This window comes from Lagenorhynchus albirostris, chromosome 20 (assembly GCF_949774975.1).
Source record: "Lagenorhynchus albirostris chromosome 20, mLagAlb1.1, whole genome shotgun sequence".
NCBI lineage: Eukaryota > Metazoa > Chordata > Mammalia > Artiodactyla > Delphinidae > Lagenorhynchus > Lagenorhynchus albirostris.
Genome location: NC_083114.1, coordinates 18,048,823 through 18,065,496, shown reverse-complemented (window position 1 = coordinate 18,065,496; position 16,674 = coordinate 18,048,823). Strand labels below are relative to the sequence as shown.

General features: G+C 41.5%; 1 protein-coding gene across 2 annotated transcripts; it reads left to right on the top strand.

Annotated features, from left to right (window-relative positions):
• Positions 1-2,157: 2,157 nt before the first annotated feature.
• On the top strand, positions 2,158-14,833 carry C20H17orf75 (chromosome 20 C17orf75 homolog). Of its 2 annotated transcripts, XM_060134469.1 has the most exons (10): positions 2,158-2,399; positions 3,268-3,348; positions 5,757-5,882; positions 6,789-6,929; positions 7,175-7,232; positions 9,022-9,141; positions 9,965-10,029; positions 10,183-10,319; positions 11,343-11,446; positions 14,458-14,833. In XM_060134469.1, exons 1-10 carry the CDS (start codon positions 2,260-2,262, stop codon positions 14,671-14,673), a joined length of 1,188 nt encoding a protein of 395 aa, XP_059990452.1. In that variant the 5' UTR covers positions 2,158-2,259; the 3' UTR covers positions 14,674-14,833. The 2 variants fall into 2 exon arrangements, with proteins under 2 accessions (XP_059990452.1, XP_059990453.1); XM_060134470.1 differs by lacking the exon at positions 5,757-5,882.
• The last annotated feature ends 1,841 nt before the right edge of the window (positions 14,834-16,674 follow it).

Sequence of the window (16,674 nt, the reverse complement as noted above, 5' to 3'; positions counted from 1 at the left end):
GTCCAGCCAGGGTGATTAGGCAAGAAAAGGAAGTAAAAGGAATCCAGATTGGAATGGAACAAGTAAAACCATTTCTATTCAGAGATGGCATGAGTATGTGAATAAAAGAAAAAGCCCGCAAAGAAAAAGTAATGTGTTGAAATCCTACCCCCCAGTACCTCATAATGTGACCTTATTTGGAAATAGAGTCTTTACAGAGGTAATAATGCTAAGGTGAGGTCATTGGGGTGGACACTGGTGACTGGTGTCCTTACAAAAAGAGGAAATTTGGTTGCAGAGATAGGTATAGAAGAAAACACTATAAAGAGATAGGAAGGAGACCACTATAAATCAAGGAGAAAAACCTGGAACAGACTTTTCCCCATAGCCCTCAGAAGGAACCAACCCTGTTTTCACCTTGACTTTGGACTTCTAACCTCTAGAACTGTGGGACAATAAATTTTGTTGTTTAGGGTGCAGTGGTTAGTACTCAGCACTTTCACTGCTGGGACCCCAAGGTTCAGTCCTGCAAGCCGCACAGCCAAAAAAAAAAAAATTTTGTGTGTGTGTTTAAACCACTCAGTCTGTGGTACTTTGTTAATGGGAACCCTGGAAAACTAATACACTTGTTTGTAGAAAATTCTACGGAATACATTTTTTAAAAATCTAGAGCTAATAAGAGTTCAACAAAGTTCACAGTACAAGATCAATATACAAAAATCAATTGTACTTCTTTTTTTTTTTTTTTTTGCGGTACGCGGGCCTCTCACTGTTGTGGCCTCTCCCGTTGCGGAGCACAGGCTCCGGACGCGCAGGCTCAGCGGCCATGGCTCACGGGCCCAGCCACTCTGCGGCATGTGGGATCTTCGCGGACTGGGGCACGAACCCGTGTCCCCTGCATCGGCAGGCGGACTCTCAACCACTGCGCCACCAGGGAAGCCCCAATTGTACTTCTATACACTAGCAACAAGCAATCTGAAAATAAAATTAAGAAAACAATTCTGGTTACAATAGCATCAAAAAGCATAAAAATTAGGAATAAATTTAACAAAAGTTCTGAACTATATTCTGGAAAACCAAAATATTGTAAGAAATTAAAGATCTAAAGAAGTGAAAAAAAACAAAACAAAACAACCCTGAGATTAATTGTCCAATAATTTTAGGTCAACAAGTCATCCTCAATTCAATTTTGCAGTATTAAGAGTTCTAGAGGGACTTCCCTGGTGGAGCAGTAGTTAAGAATCCGCCTGCCAATGCAGGGGACACGGGTTCGATCCCTGGTCCGGGAAGATCCCACATACCATGGAGCAACTAAGCCCGTGCACCACAACTACTGAGCCTGTGCTCTTGAGCCCACGAGCCACAACTACTGAAGCCCACGCGCCGAGAACCTGCGCTCTGCAACAAGAGAAGACAGTGCAATGAGAAGCCCGTGCACCACTCGCCGCAACTGGAGAAAGCCTGCGGGCAGCAATGAAGACCCAAGGCAGCCAAAAATGAATAAATAAATTAAAAAAAAAAGAGTTCTAGAGCCAGAGTGGGTTTGAATGCCACTCTGCCACTTATTAGCTATTTCACCATGGACAAGTTAAGTAATACTGGCCTTGGTTTACTCATCTGTCAAATGGGATAATATTTACCTCATGGAGTTGTGAGAATTAAATGAGTAAGTATTTGTAAAGCACTTAGAAGGGTCCTCACACACAGAAACTGCTCCGTACATGTTAGCTATTATTTTTCTATATAAAGTTAACATGGGATATAGGTGTACTTTAATATCTTTGATATAGTGATAGGGTGAAACGTGCAAGAAAAACATGCCTAGGCGTTACAAAATCTTAAAACGAATTCAGCAAACAGTTCTTGAGCACCGTAGGCCGTGGGCTAGGACAGAGGATATAGCAGTGAATAAGCTGACATTCTACTGGGAGAGACATAGTAAACAAATACATAAGGTGGGGGCAAGTGCGATGAAGAAGAAGTAAATATAAGGGGACAGGACAGAGACTGATGGGACATCAGTAGAGGTGCGTGTGGGATGTGTTTTGCATAGGGCAGTCAAGTTCTCTCTGAGGAAGTGACGTTTCTGCAGAGACCTGAATGATGTGAGAGAAGACAGGAAAATCAGGGGGCGGTCCAGCTTCCTCGCCTGAGAGCCCGGGAAACCGGCGGAACGCAGATACGCGAGGGCCGGGAGTCGGAGGAGCCGGGCCACCGAGGACTGTACGGCAGCGGGGGAGCGGTTTGGCGGGGACACAGGGCCGTTCAGTGGCCGCCGCGATGCTCCCTTCCTTGCAGGAATCGCTGGATGGGGATGAAAAGGAGCTAGAGAGCAGCGAGGAGGGTGGCTCCGCTGAGGAGCGGAGACTCGAGCCGCCGCCCAGCAGCTACTACTGTCTCTACAGCTACCGCGGAAGCAGGTGCAGCGCCCGACCGCCCTTGTGGCCCCGCCCCGGCCCCACCGCTCGGCCCCGCCGCCCGGCCCCGCAGCCCACCCCAGGTCCCGCAGCCTGGCGGCTCTCAAACGCCGTCTTCTCCCCTCCCAGCCAAGGTCTCTGGCCCTCAGGGCCCTCCTCGCCTTACGCGGTACTTCCGGGCCCCCATCCTGGACTTTTGTGCCTGGCCCTCCCATGCCTGTGCGCTCTGTCCTTAACATCTTCCAGCCCCTTCCTGTCGCCCCTGCCTTTTGTTTAGCGCAGTGCCACACACGCTCAATAATGTCAATTCCCATCCCCTGTCCTTCCTGTCATTGTCTCCCCACTTTCCTCCATCCCCAACCCGCCATCCCTACCCCCACGCCCACCTTCTAGTTACCCTCTGTCCTTGTTGCCTCTTTTCCCTCTGCCCCAGCAGACTTCCTGGGGTTCTTCTGGCCCTGTGAAGTCTGTTTTTGTTTTTGTTTTGGCCGCAGTGCGTGGCTTGGGGGATCTTATTTCCCCGACCAGGGATTGAACCCAGGCCCTCAGCAGTGAAAGTTACGAGTCCTAACCAATGGACCGCCAGGGAATTCCGTGTAAAGTCTGTTTTTAAGAGTAAATTTCCTTGACTCTTCTGGATGTTTAATTCAGCCTTTCCTCCACCCCTTAAGTGGCCTGGAGAGAGAGGGAGCTCTTGTCAGAGCTGTTTTATGGGTTTTCCCTGTCAATGGAGGCAGTGGAGGATTCAAGCACTTCTACCTTGCAGCATTTTAGTTGACTGCCCCTATCCTGCTTGCGGGGGGTGGGGCCCCATACTCCGCTTGAGTTAGAACCCATAAGTTGATAGCTGACTTGCTTTTGCGGCATGCAGATTGGCACAGCAGCGAGCGGACAGTGATGATGGAAGCCCAAGTGGCACAAATGCAGAAACTCCCTCTGGTGATGATTTCAGGTAAAAACAGCTTGGCCATATCCCGCGTATGTGCTTTTCTCTTAAGGGCATCTCTGGCCTGCAGATGTCAGTGGGTACCCTGTCTCCACGCAGCTTTCCCTGAGTCAAACCATCAAGCCCACCTCTCCTCTAGGAACCTCATCTTGATTTTATTACTTCATTTAGTCAAGGCTGGGGCAGATCCAAATACCCTTGTGATTAGCCCCAGGGTGATTAGCCACACAGTTAATCTGAGCTTCTTGATTGGAACTCCAGTAAATATTCAATATAAGTATCAAGAAATTTAAAATCCTCCTTTCCCCCCCGCATTGAATACCCTTTCATAGCTCCTCTGCTGCACGCTACAGTGTAAACTCCAGGATAGCAGCAATTGCTGTCTCTTTTGTTCATCGATGTCTCCCTACCTAGTACCTTGAGTGGTACCTGGCACAGGGTAGATATTTAATATATACTTATATATATATATATGAATGAATGAACCTCAACACTTGTTGGATGCAAAGTGGAGTATAAAACAAAATTATGTTCACTGAGTGACTGGATGATGGATGATTTAAGGAATTTTTCAGGTACTGTAATAGAACTGTGGAGATATATATATATATATATATATATATATATATTTAAGTCCTCATTTTTAGAGATACCTAATGAGAAATTTAGGGATGAAATAATATGATTCCAGAAACTTGCTTCAAAATAAGTCTGGGAAGTGGGAGGTATGGACAACATGGGAGTACAGGTGAAACAAGATTTTTTTAAAAATAATTTTTATTGCAGTATAGTTGATTTACAATGTTGTGTTAGTTTCAGGTGGACAGCAAAGTGAATCAGTTATATGTATACATATAACCACTCTTTTTTAGATTCTTTTCCCATATAGGCTATTACAGAGTATTGAGTAGAGTTCTCTGTGCTATATACTAGGTCTTTTTTCGTTATCTATTTTATATATAGTAGTGTGTAAAAGTCAATCCCAATCTCCAAATTTATCCCCGCCACCAAGTGAAACAAGATTGCCCATAAGCTGATAATTGTCAAAACTGGGTGGTAGGTACATGTGGGTTCATTATACTATTCTCTCTACTTTTTATATGTTTGAAATTTTCCATAACATGAAACCAAAGATGTGAGGCGTACTGGGTTTATATTTTATATTGGGAAGTTTGATGACAGAAAAGCTTTTCTTCCTGCATATTCAATTTATAGTTTCTGTTTATATTCTAATCTCAACCAAACTGAAGTGTTTATGTTTAGCTCATAAATGATCACTAAGCTGGTGTGTTTATTCATGGGTAGTAGGTAGTTGGAGGATTGAGGAAAGAAGAGGAGGCATGAAATAGTGATCTCGAGGGACTTCCCTGGTGGCACAGTGGTTAAGAATCCGCCTGCCAATGCAGGGGACACAGGTTCAAGCCCTGGCCTGGGAAGATCCCACATGCCGTGAAGCAACTAAGCCATGTGTCCCACAACTACTGAGCCTGTGCTCTAGAGCCCGCGAGCCACAACTACTGAAGCCCGCGTGCCTAGAGCCCGTGCTCCACAACAAGAGAAGCCACCACAATGAGAAGCCCACGCACTGCAACGAAGAGTAGCCCCCGCTCGCCACAACTAGAGAAAGCCCACGCTCAGCAACGAAGACCCAATGCAGCCAAAATTAATTAATTTAAAGAAAAATAGAGATCTCAAAGAGTTGAGAATGAGTGAACCAGGAAATGTGATAGCTGGGCAGCAGTAGGGCCCACTGGAGGCTAGTGGTCATTTATTTATGTATGTATGTATGTATGTATTTTGGCTGTGCTGCACGGCTTGCAGGATCTTAGTTCCCCGACCAGGGATTGAACCCGGGCCCACGGCAGTGAAACCACCAACCTAACCGCTGGACCGCCAGGAAATTCCTAGTGGTCATTAATTTAAAATGAGACTAGACACTGTGGATATGGGTTTTTGTCCAACCACATTCAGCTGCATAGGTGCAGATGCAGAGTAGGTAGAGAGCTGGACTAACCAGGGCTGAAGTTTTGCTAAGTAGGTACAGGGAGGTGAAAGGGGGGTTGAATGAGAATGTGTGCAGGGGTGTGATTACAATGACTGGAATTTAAGCTTGGTAAGGAGGAAGAAGATGAGGATGAGAAACTTGAGGCTGCTGTGAAAAAGATATAAGGTCAGTGGCTTGGGGGTCCCAGTGGAGTCATAATACTAGAGAGAATGAGCTGGAAAGAGAACTATTTTAAATGGATGAGGTAGATCATACTTGGTGATATACATTCCTAGAAGCCTCACCAACAGGAGTCAGATAGAAAGCTTTGCCGAGTCCTTAGTGAGGGCTTTTAGCGATGTCCTGTCTGACTTGCGGGGTGTAAATGCAGAGTCCACTGGTAAGGAACGTGTGTCTTTCATTTGTCAAGCCTCTCCTTGGCGGATACTAATCTACCATCTGAATTGGAGCCAGAGCTGTGCAGTTTCATTGCTAAGCGTCTTTCTAAGGGAGCAGTCTTTGAAGGGCTGGGTAATGTTGCATCTGTGGAGCTGAGGTAAGTATAAAATGTGCTGTATCCTGAGATTTTATTTCTGAGCTAAATATGAGAAGTGGTGAGAAACTCCAAAAGATCAGTACCTACTAGACCTGCAAAGTTCATCTTTGTTCCCTGGCAGCTGAGCACTGGGCCTCACATTTTTGTGGAATGGAATTAACTGAACGGCAGAGACTCTGCCTCCTCGGTGTACATATTTAGTCTTGTACTTGGAAGAGAAGAGCTCATTACCAAAACTATAACTGTATACTTTACAGTGGTAAAGGGCTTTCACAAACTTCAATGCCATTCTCCTTGCAAAGGGGTGATAAAGCAGATACTCTTACTTCCATTTTCAGATGAAGTAATAAACTCAGAGAAGTTGAGGTCCCAAGGCTGGTCACATTGATGGAATTCAGGCTTAAATATAGGTGTCCTCAGTTGAATTCCAGCCATCTTTCTACTACACCCCTTGATTGTAGTTCACTTCAGACCATGATATTGGCATCAAGTCCTCTCAGGAGTATGAGGCCACATACCAAAGATAAGGCCATCGGATAAACACTTCACATCTGCCTGGAGCTTCAGTGATTCATGAAGGTTTAGGGGAGGGAGAAAAGATGATTATATTTATGTGAACATGGAAAAACTATGAACAAGAGTGAAATTTGCATGAATTTTTCACATAAGACAGGAGAATTCAAAGAAATTCCATGTTTGTTAGGTGCTGCTTTAGCTAAAGCCCATTATGGTATACGTTCATTTTCCTCTGTTGTTACAAGTAAACCAAGAAGTCTGGGAAGCTCTGACCTACTGAGCAATCTAATGGTATTGCCAGACAAGGATGACCAGGGCTCAGAGGAGTCTACAGAACTACGTGCATGAGTTATCAAAATAACACATTTAACGTTTTTCTTTCTGTTCTAGAACTCCAGGTTACCGAGTTGGTTGTTATTACTGCCTTTTCCAACAAGAAAAACTGCTTTCCCAAACAACAACAGACTCTGAACATAACTGTTCAGAGTATGTGGTCTGCTTTTTAGGAGGGTCTGAAAAAGGACTTGAGCTATATCCTTTCTTTGGTCTTTGAGGGTATCAGGAAGGAAAGTGTTGGCAGGCAAGTAGAGGATTATTACTAGCAACGTCCGCAAAGGTTTTCTACCTCTTATGCATTAACTCCAATTTCAGACCTCCGTACGACCAGTTTGTCTTGGCTTGTTTTAATTGACAGTTATTTGAGAGATTTTTATATTACCTATTGAGAAATAAAACCCTTTCTTGATTCATCCTTTATTGCTTCCTTAAGAACATACTTTCAGGCTTGAATTGGACAAGTATATTCAAGGGCTGAAAAATAACATGAACTGTGAGGTAAGATGATTGCATTAATCTTTTTTAAAAGAGTTTCATTCCTTTTTTTTTAATATTTATTATTTATTTGGTTGTGCCGGGTCTTAGTTGCAGCACGCGGGATCTAGTTCCCTGACCAGGGGTTGAACCTGGGCCCCCTGCATTGGGAGCGTGCAGTCTTAACCGCTGGACCACCAGGGAAGTCCCTGCGTTAATATTTTTAAAGACTGAGATGATTAACATTATGCGACTGCTATACTTGTCAAATCATCCAAGTGGACACAAACACGTAGAAATTCTGAAAATGTGCTACTTTGCGGGCTAAAAGAAAGGTGCTTGGGGGCTTCCCTGGTGGTGCAGTGGTTAAGAATCCGCCTGCCAATGCAGGGGACACGGGTTCGAGCCCTGGTCCGGGAAGGTCCCACATGCCGCGGAGCACCTAAGCCCGTGCGCCACAAGTACTGAACCTGCGCTCTAGAGCCCGTGCACCGCAACTACTGAGCCCGCGTGTCTAGAACCCGTGCTCCACAACAAGAGAAGCCACCGCAATGAGAAGCCCGCGCACCACAATGAAGAGTAGCCCCCACTCCACACAACTAGAGAAAGCCCGCGTGCGGCAATGAAGACCCAACGCAGCCAAAAATACATAAATTAATTTTAAATGGATTTGTTTTAAAAAAAAGAAGGAAAAAAAAGAAAGGTGCTTGTTAAGGGAAGCAGGGAACATAGTCGTATAAGTGCTGTATGTTTCACACGACTGCTTCTGAAGTTTTGCATCTATGAAAAATTCAATTAAATTCAAAGGTATATAGTAACATGCCAAGCGAGGAAGATGACGTGCTTTTCCCAATTTCTAGACACATAAGATTTATATTCTGGTCAGAACTAATGGCCCACAAAGCCTCTGGCACCAAAGACATGCTATGCAATGGGATGACTGTCCTTGAACTCAACCTCAAAGATTTTTAGAAACATCCCAGTTTTCATTAATCGATCTTTTATGAATTAGATACCTCCGTATCAATTCCTTTATCCATACCTTTTAAAAACTATGTGTTTGGTTGGTGGCAGTAAAGTCATAACTCTTAAAATTTACTCCCCATTACACGTGGTAATAATTCCTTTCTTTCACTTGTGCATGTGCTTACAAGACACTGCAGGAGGGGAAAGGATAGCATTGGAGTGAGCCGGGGTTACGAGTCTAGGGGGAGCTGCTCTCCCAGGCTGGAGCTCTCCCTCCAGCCCCAGGGAGCAGCACAGCCAAGGAAGCCAAATGAGCTCCTGGCAGCGTGTCTGACACCCGGAGTGGGCTTGAGTGTTTTGATGCGATGACTTGTATCCTTCCCTGTTCACATTTCGAGTGTGAACGAACTATCTGCATTCTTTCATTCAACAGGCACTTTATAAGCTCATCCATGGACATTTCAGACGCTGTGCCAGGTGCTGGGGAGATGAGGATTATTAAGAGAGTATCTCCAAGAGTTCACAGTACAGTGGGAGGAGATTGACATGTAAATGCCCCAACTCCTTTCAGTGAAGAAATAGCATGGAACCCTATTAATTCAGTCTCTTCATTTTATATAACGCATTTCTTAGTGTGTTTTTAAGAAATGCAGTACTGAATTAATCCCCACTCTGCCCAACAAGCCCAGCAAAGTTATATCACAATTCCTTTTTTAAAATTTGTGGTGTTAGCTTAAAAGAAGGTGTCTGTCCCCAGTTCTTTTCACTGTCAAGAGTATCATGAAGAAAATGTTAAGTCCAAGGTGAAGGCTGATATCAAAGCAAATGACATTCTCTCTTGATCTAGGAAAGGGGTGGGGAGAACCACGTACAGTCCTACCTGAGCAGCTGGTTTGAGGATGTTGTATGCCCAATCCAAAGGGTGGTTCATCTCTTTCAGGAGCAGCTTACCTTTCTGCTACATGCTGTAAGTATTGCCCAAACAAAAGCATTTCCTTAATTGAGAATCACTTTGGCCAAGTTTGGATTATTTAAAGACATACTTATTTTCTCTGAACATTACCTTCCCCCCGAATATTCATTCAGACAATGCCTGCATTAGGATAGACCACACTCTATTTATTCAGATCTAGAAAGTTACACTACTAAGGTAGAATTGCAAATACTGAGTCTTCTAATAAGATAAAACGTTTTAAAATAATTACCTTTTTTTTTTGGCCGCGCTGCACAGCTTATGCGATCTTGGTTCCCCGACCAGGGATTGAACCTGGGCCACGGCAGTGAAAGCCCCGAATCCTAACCACTAGACCAGCAGGGAACTCCCTAAAATAATTACCCTTTGAAGTGATCTGGAAGAGGTGTAATTTCCAAAATAATTTGAGAAGGAAAATGGAAATCAAAAGGGATTTTACCTATATAAAAATGTCCAAATAAAAAATGAAAAATTCACTAAAGTATCTAGACAATGGGGTAGGCTCGAGTAAATGGCCAGGTTTTTCATGTAAATATGTGGTAGGTAGATGCAGCTGAGGCTGGATGGCCCCACAAGCCCAGGTGGTGAAGCCAGATTTCAGACCATTAGTGATCTGAACAAGGATTAGTGATCTGAACAAGGATTAGTGATCTGAACAGCAACAGCTGAACAAGGCTCTGGAGAGCTCCCGGACAGTGCCGAGCAAGCATCGTCTAGCGTGGTGGTTATTGGGGGAGGTGATGTTTAGTCACAAGTGGCTGCGCAACAAGGAAAACTGGAATACATGTATCAGTTAGGCTTTATTTTTCTCTCATAGGCTCTGAGTTATACTCCTGTTGAGGTTAAAGAATCAGATGAAAAAACAAAGAGAGACATTCACAGGTAAAGAACAGTTTTGCAAAGAGAGAACCTTTTCCACAGCAAGCCTGATGTTTATGTTTTTAACACCCACCCCCACTCCCAATGCAGAATGAATTTGCTTCCTCCCTCCCATCCTATAATATAGTTTGTGCAAAAGGATTGTGTGTGTGGCAGGTTTCTGAGTGTGGCCAGTCTCCAAGGCCTTATTCACGAAGGCACCATGACGTCTTTGTGCATGGCCATGACGGAGGAGCAGCATAAGTCTGTGATCATCGATTGTAGTAGCTCCCAGCCTCAGTTCCACAATGCAGGTGAGCCAACAACCCCGGGAGCAGGCTTGTGAATCTCCTTTTTTGCGCTGAGAACAAATGATGCAAACTTATCCTTCCTGTCTTGTGCAGTTTTACATGTTTATCCCCAAATCACCAAAAACAATAGCAGTTCTAGAAACGTGGAAATCATGTCATGCCTAGCAATTCTTCTCCTAGGTATATAGAGAACTCTTGTACATGTACACAAGGAGACAAATACAAGATGTTCATAAGGGCACTGTTTGAAATAGCAAAGAACTGAAAGCAACTTAAGTGTCTGTCAACAGGAGAATTGATAAACTGCTCTATTCATACAATGGAATACTATATAGCCGTGACAATGAGTGAACTAGAGCTATATGTCTCAGTATAGCACACAAATGTATTATATAATGCAAGAGCCATTAAAGAAAAATACAGTTTTAACATATGCAAAATAATACTATATAGGGCTTATAGATAAAGTATGTGGCAAAAGTTTATAGAAAGACATGGGCATGATAATTCTTTCTGATGGGAAAGGAAGGGGATGCGATTGGGAAGAGGCACACGGGAACTTCAACCATTTTGGTATTTCTTAACCAGGTGGTGAGTTAAGTTTTTTTAGACCATTATAGAAGTCTTAAATAATTCATTATAAGAGTTTTTATAAAGGAGGAAAGAATATCTTGATGTATACAAATATTGAATCATTATGTTGTGCACCTGAAACTAATACGTCAATTACACCTCAATTTAAAAAAAGAAAATAGGGCTTCCCTGGTGGTGCAGTGGTTGAGAGTCTGCCTGCCGATGTAGGGGACACGGGTTCGTGCCCCGGTCTGGGAAGATCCCACATGCCGCGAAGCGGCTGGGCCCGTGAGCCATGGCCGCTGAGCCTGCGCATCCGGAGCCTGTGCTCCGCAGTGGGAGAGGCCACAACAGTGAAAGGCCTGTGTACCGCGAAAGAAAGAAAATAAATAAAAAGGAAGAATAAATGTCTTGTGATTTCACTTTTATTTATTTTTCTAAAATATTTTATAGGAAGCAATCGGTTTTGTGAGGATTGGATGCAGGCTTTTTTGAATGGTGCTGAAGGAGGTAACCCTTTTCTTTTTCGACAAGTCCTGGAGAACTTTAAACTAAAGGTAACTAATTGGCTGTGTGCCGAGTGCCACGCATAGTCTTTGTCTGAACTGTAATTAGTACCGGTGACTGAGTAACAAATCTGCTTTATAGCTATGATGTCATTCTCAAAACTAGAATCCTCAGTGCCAGTTTTCCCGTACCCAGTGACGACTGGGTACCTAAACTTTTCATCTTTGCTAATCTGACGATGGTATATCAGTGTTTTTTTGCTTTATTTATTTATTTATTTTTATTTTTTGGTTGTGTCGGGTCTTAGTTGCAGAGCGTGGGCTCTTCATTGCGGCGTGCGGGCTCTCTGGTTGTGGCGCGCGGGCTTAGTTGCCCCACAGCACGTGGGATCTTAGTCCCCTGACCAGGGATCGAACCAGCGTCCCCTGCATTGCAAGACAGATTCTTAACCACTGGACCACCAGGGAAGTCCTTTTATTTGCATTTAAAAATTTCAGTTTATTTCAACCAAAACCAAAACAGTTCACCCATTTCTCCCACCCCCTACCTCCTGCCTCTGGTGGCTACCAGTCTGTTCTTGAAGTCTATGAGCTTGTTTTTTTGTTTTTTAACTCTATATATATTTGGATTCCACATGTAGAAGAGATCGTGTGGTATTTGTCTTTCTCTGTCGGACTTGTTTCACCTAGCATGATGCCCTTGAGGTCCATCCGCGTTGTCACCGATGGCAGGATCTCATTCTTTTTCATGGCTGAGTGGTATTCCACTGGGTATATATACCACAGTTTCTTTGTCTGCTCATCCGTCAGTGGACACTTGGGTTCTTCGGTGATGCCGCAGGGAACGTGAGGGTGCAGATACCTTTTTGAATAGGTGTTTTGTTTTCTTCAGGGAGATGCAGAAGGAGCATTGCTGGATCGTATTTTTTTCATTTGGATTATTACCTTAGGGTATATTCCCTAACGTGGGATTACCAAGTCAAAGGGTTTGAATGCTTTGGTTCCTCTTACAAATTGCCAGCTTGCACTTCAGAAAAATAGGAACAAATTACAGAATGGCCAGCAATGTGTGTGGGTTTTCTATGCAGAACCTAATACAACAGGTTTTTATCAATCTTATTTATTTTTATTAACTTAATACTGGCACTCCATAGCTGCTCAAATCTGTCTTTAATTATTATTCAGGCTGAACATTTTTTCATGTTAGTTTACTATTTACAAATAAACAAACAAAAAGACACATTTCAATGGAGCAAATCTATCCACTGTGATATAGTGACATTATAAATTGTAAAGGCAATACTAATGAAAGATGTTACCTGTCATTCTTTATATGTAAACAATATCTTTATTTTATTTATTTATTTATTTATTGGTGTTTTTATTTATTTTATTTATTTTTTTAACATCTTTATTGGGGTATAATTTGCTTTACAATGGTGTGTTAGTTTCTGCTTTATAACAAAGTGAATCGGTTATACCTATACATATGTTCCCATATCTCTTCCCTCTTGCGTCTCCCTCCCTCCCACCCTCCCTATCCCACCCCTCCAGGCGGTCACAAAGCACCGAGCCGACATCCCTGTGCCATGCGGCTGCTTCCCACTAGCTATCTACCTTACGTTTGTTAGTGTGTATATGTCCATGCGTCTCTCTTGCCCTGTCACAGCTCACCCTTCCCCCTCCCCATATCCTCAAGTCCGTTCTCCAGTAGGTCTGTGTCTTTATTCCTGTCTTACCCCTAGGTTCTTCATGACATTTTTTTTTCTTCTTAAATTCCATATATATGTGTTAGCATACGATATTTGTCTTTTTCTTTCTGACTTAATTCATCTGTATGACAGACTCTAGGTCTATCCACCTCATTATAAATAGCTCAGTTTCGTTTCTTTTTATGGCTGAGTAATATTCCCTTGTATATATGTGCCACATCTTCTTTATCCATTCATCCGATGATGGGCACTTAGGTTGTTTCCATCTCCGGGCTATTGTAAATAGAGCTGCAATGAACATTTTGGTACATGACTCTTTTTGAATTACGGTTTTCTCAGGTTATATGCCCAGTAGTGGTATTGCTGGGTCATATGGTATTTCTATTTTTAGTTTTTTACGGAACCTCCATACTGTTCTCCATAGTGGCTGTATCAATTTACATTCCCACCAAGAGTGTATGAGGGTTCCCTTTTCTCCATACCCTCTCCAGCATTTATTGTTTGTAGGTTTTTTGATGATGGCCATTCTGACTGGTGTGAGATGATATCTCATTGTAGTTTTGATTTGCATTTCTCTAATGATTAATGATGTTGAGCATTCTTTCATGTGTTTGTTGGCAGTCTGTATATCTTCTTTGGAGAAATGTCTGTTTAGGTCTTTTGCCCATTTTTGGATTGGGTTGTTTGTTTTATTGTTATTGAGCTGCATGAGCTGCTTGTAAATTTTGGAGATTAATCCTTTGTCAGTTGCTTCATTTGCAAATATGTTCTCCCATTCTGAGGGTTGTCTTTTGGTCTTGTTTATGGTTTCCTAATTGTCAGTAGAGTCCGGGTCTTAACCATAAATTTGCATTATTCTGTATCTATTTTGTACCATAAGCCTTATTCACAATAATTAAAATAAGTTTTTAAAAACAAACACGAACTAGAATCCTCAAAAGGCATTCCATTTGTATTTTTCAGTGGCTTCTGCATATGTACCATTGCATATCCAGTTAATTGGATTGAATGCTTGCTTATATTTCAAGGACTTCAGTCTTGTAATTCGTGACATATCTTAGTTGGAAAGCACAAAAAAAGGAGTTCCATGCCTAAGGGTTCAAAATTTTGGTGGGGAGGCATGTTGTCACCTTATTTAGGAGATTTGTAAAGTATTTTTACTTTATATATATAAAAGATTTTGTTCTACCGAGGGCAAAGCATATTAGCAATAAAAATGATGAAAATATTCAAAAATAAAAAGCAAACATTTCAGTAACATATGTTGAGTTCTCAGCTGGATAGGAGATCTTTTTCAGGCTTCATTATTATCTCACTAAACACACATTTAACTGGGTAATCTTTTTCTAGGCCATACAAGACACAAATAATTTGAAGAGATTTATCCGGCAGGCAGAAATGAATCATTATGCTTTGTTTAAATGTTACATGTTCCTAAAGAACTGTGGTAGTGGAGACATCCTTTTGAAGATTGCTAAAGTGGAACACGAAGAAATGCCCGAAGCCAAAAGCGTGGTAGCTGTCCTCGAAGAATTTATGAAAGAAGCTCCTACCCAAAGTTTTTGATCACATGTTTTGAGATGATTATATTGTGAAGTTATGCAAGCCTTGGTGTTTGAAATTGCAGTTGTTATAACTGTCATAGGATTGCTATTTCAGATTATTTGAAACATTCTAGGTTTTTTCATGTTGTACTTTTAAGATTAAACCTAATAAGACATATAAATCTGATGCAAGTCTTCACTGAGCCCTAGATAGGTGTGTGTTAGAGTTGTGAAAATTTTACATTTGCTGGTCTCATAAATTCTAGACTTCAGGGGGTTGTTCCTTAAAAAACTTCAGAGGTGATTTTGTGGCTTCTGTGAGGAGTTTGCTGCAGTATTTAGCAACTTTTCCTCCCAGAAAAATGATAATACTTCTTTCTCAACGTACTATAGCTTCTTTTAAAAAAAGTACTCCTAGTTTTAGGACAGATTAACACCACGACACCATTTCAAAAACAGATCTGTGCATCCTGTGGGTGCTTGATAGACTTTTTTTGTCTGATTGATGATGGATGATGAAGCCAGATTTCGTGTCAATATGCAAATAAATCATGAGTGTGTAGGGAGGTAAATGAGCTTTAAAAATAGATGTACTAGCTTCAAGATAAAACATTATCTCTTATGGAAAGCTACTGCAGAAGTGGCCCCATCACTTTTCTTCATTTGTTCACAGGTATTTGCCAAGAGCCTATATTTTCTTTTTTCTTTCAGACGAAAATGCTGGATTTTTTAAACAGAGGGTTAAAAAAGAAACAAAGTACATGAATTGTACAAGCAAATGTAACAGAGATTCTTCATGTCAGGGTTAATCATTGCTTTTAGTTTTTTGTACATTTGTTGCAAGCCTTAAATTGTTTTATTCTGAATCAATTGAAAGTGTTCTCAGAGCCGTTTATAATTCCCATGGAAGCCAACTGTAGCTACACACATATGACTGCAGTTTGTTCTGCTTAGCTCTTTAATAAATCCATTTGATAATGATTTTTGTTTAGAAGATCAGAAGTCTTGTGTCCTCACTGCCCTCAGGATGCCCAGAGGAACACAAGCCCATAAAAGTCCTCTCCTACACTCATCTAAATTCACATTAAGTGCTGAGTTTTAACTTTCCAAATGACTGACAATGGCCTTCTGCTTTCTCTTATACTGAAGTCTAGAGACATGACTCACTGAGCCATTTCTTTTCTTTAATGAGAAATATAATTCAGGATCCTCATAAAGGCTTTCATATGGTTTTAAACTTTAATAACTTGGATCATAGTCAGTGTAGAAAAAAAAAATCCAAGTAGCATCTTTTTTATAGCATTAAATTCAGAATGACTATGGAAAACAAGCGATTTTATGGCATAGCCCTTGAATCTTTTTCTAATGTAGTGTTGCCCACTTGGAAATCAAATTTTTAAATAAACAATGTTAAGACATCAACATTTTGAGTCTGGAAAACATATTTTTCATTTCCAAATTCACATATCATTCAAGAGTCCATGTTGTAAATAGCATTTAAAAGCAAATGTATTACCTGCTTCAAGTCATTTATGGATAGAGTCAAGGCATAATTACATATTCTTTATATGTACTTTTATATATACTTTTTGTAATGTAAGCTCACCATATTACACAGTTATATATAAAACAGTCTTATTTTAAAAGTGTATGATGAACTGTATATCACTACTGTAGACAAGGAAAATAGTGACATGGAGTTGAATATCTTGTGGGCCATGAGAAGAAACTCAAAGAGCTCATGACCAAAAACATGTACTGTATTCAGATTTTAATAAGCTAATATATTAACTTTTAAAGTTTTAAAAAGCATTTGTTCAAGTGTGGAATACATTATGTATTATTTGTGTGCTATACACAGGAAATGTATGTTTGTCACATATCAAAAATGGTCTCAATTTATCTGTAATTATATTTATAATAATAAAACAACTTAGCTTCTCACCAGCACAGTCATTTTTATTCAGTGAGCTCAATTCTCCAGCCTGACATTTTTATTAATTCACAACAAGTTTATGGGGGA

Excerpts from the sequence above, each read along its gene's own strand:
- C20H17orf75 (XM_060134469.1), top strand. The coding sequence starts at position 2,260 with ATGCTCCCTTCCTTGCAGGAATCGCTGGATGGGGATGAAAAGGAGCTA. Across the intron at positions 9,142-9,964 it reads TTACCTTTCTGCTACATGCT|GCTCTGAGTTATACTCCTGT; the intron begins GTAAGTATTGCC and ends TTTCTCTCATAG. Across the intron at positions 10,320-11,342 it reads GCCTCAGTTCCACAATGCAG|GAAGCAATCGGTTTTGTGAG; the intron begins GTGAGCCAACAA and ends AATATTTTATAG.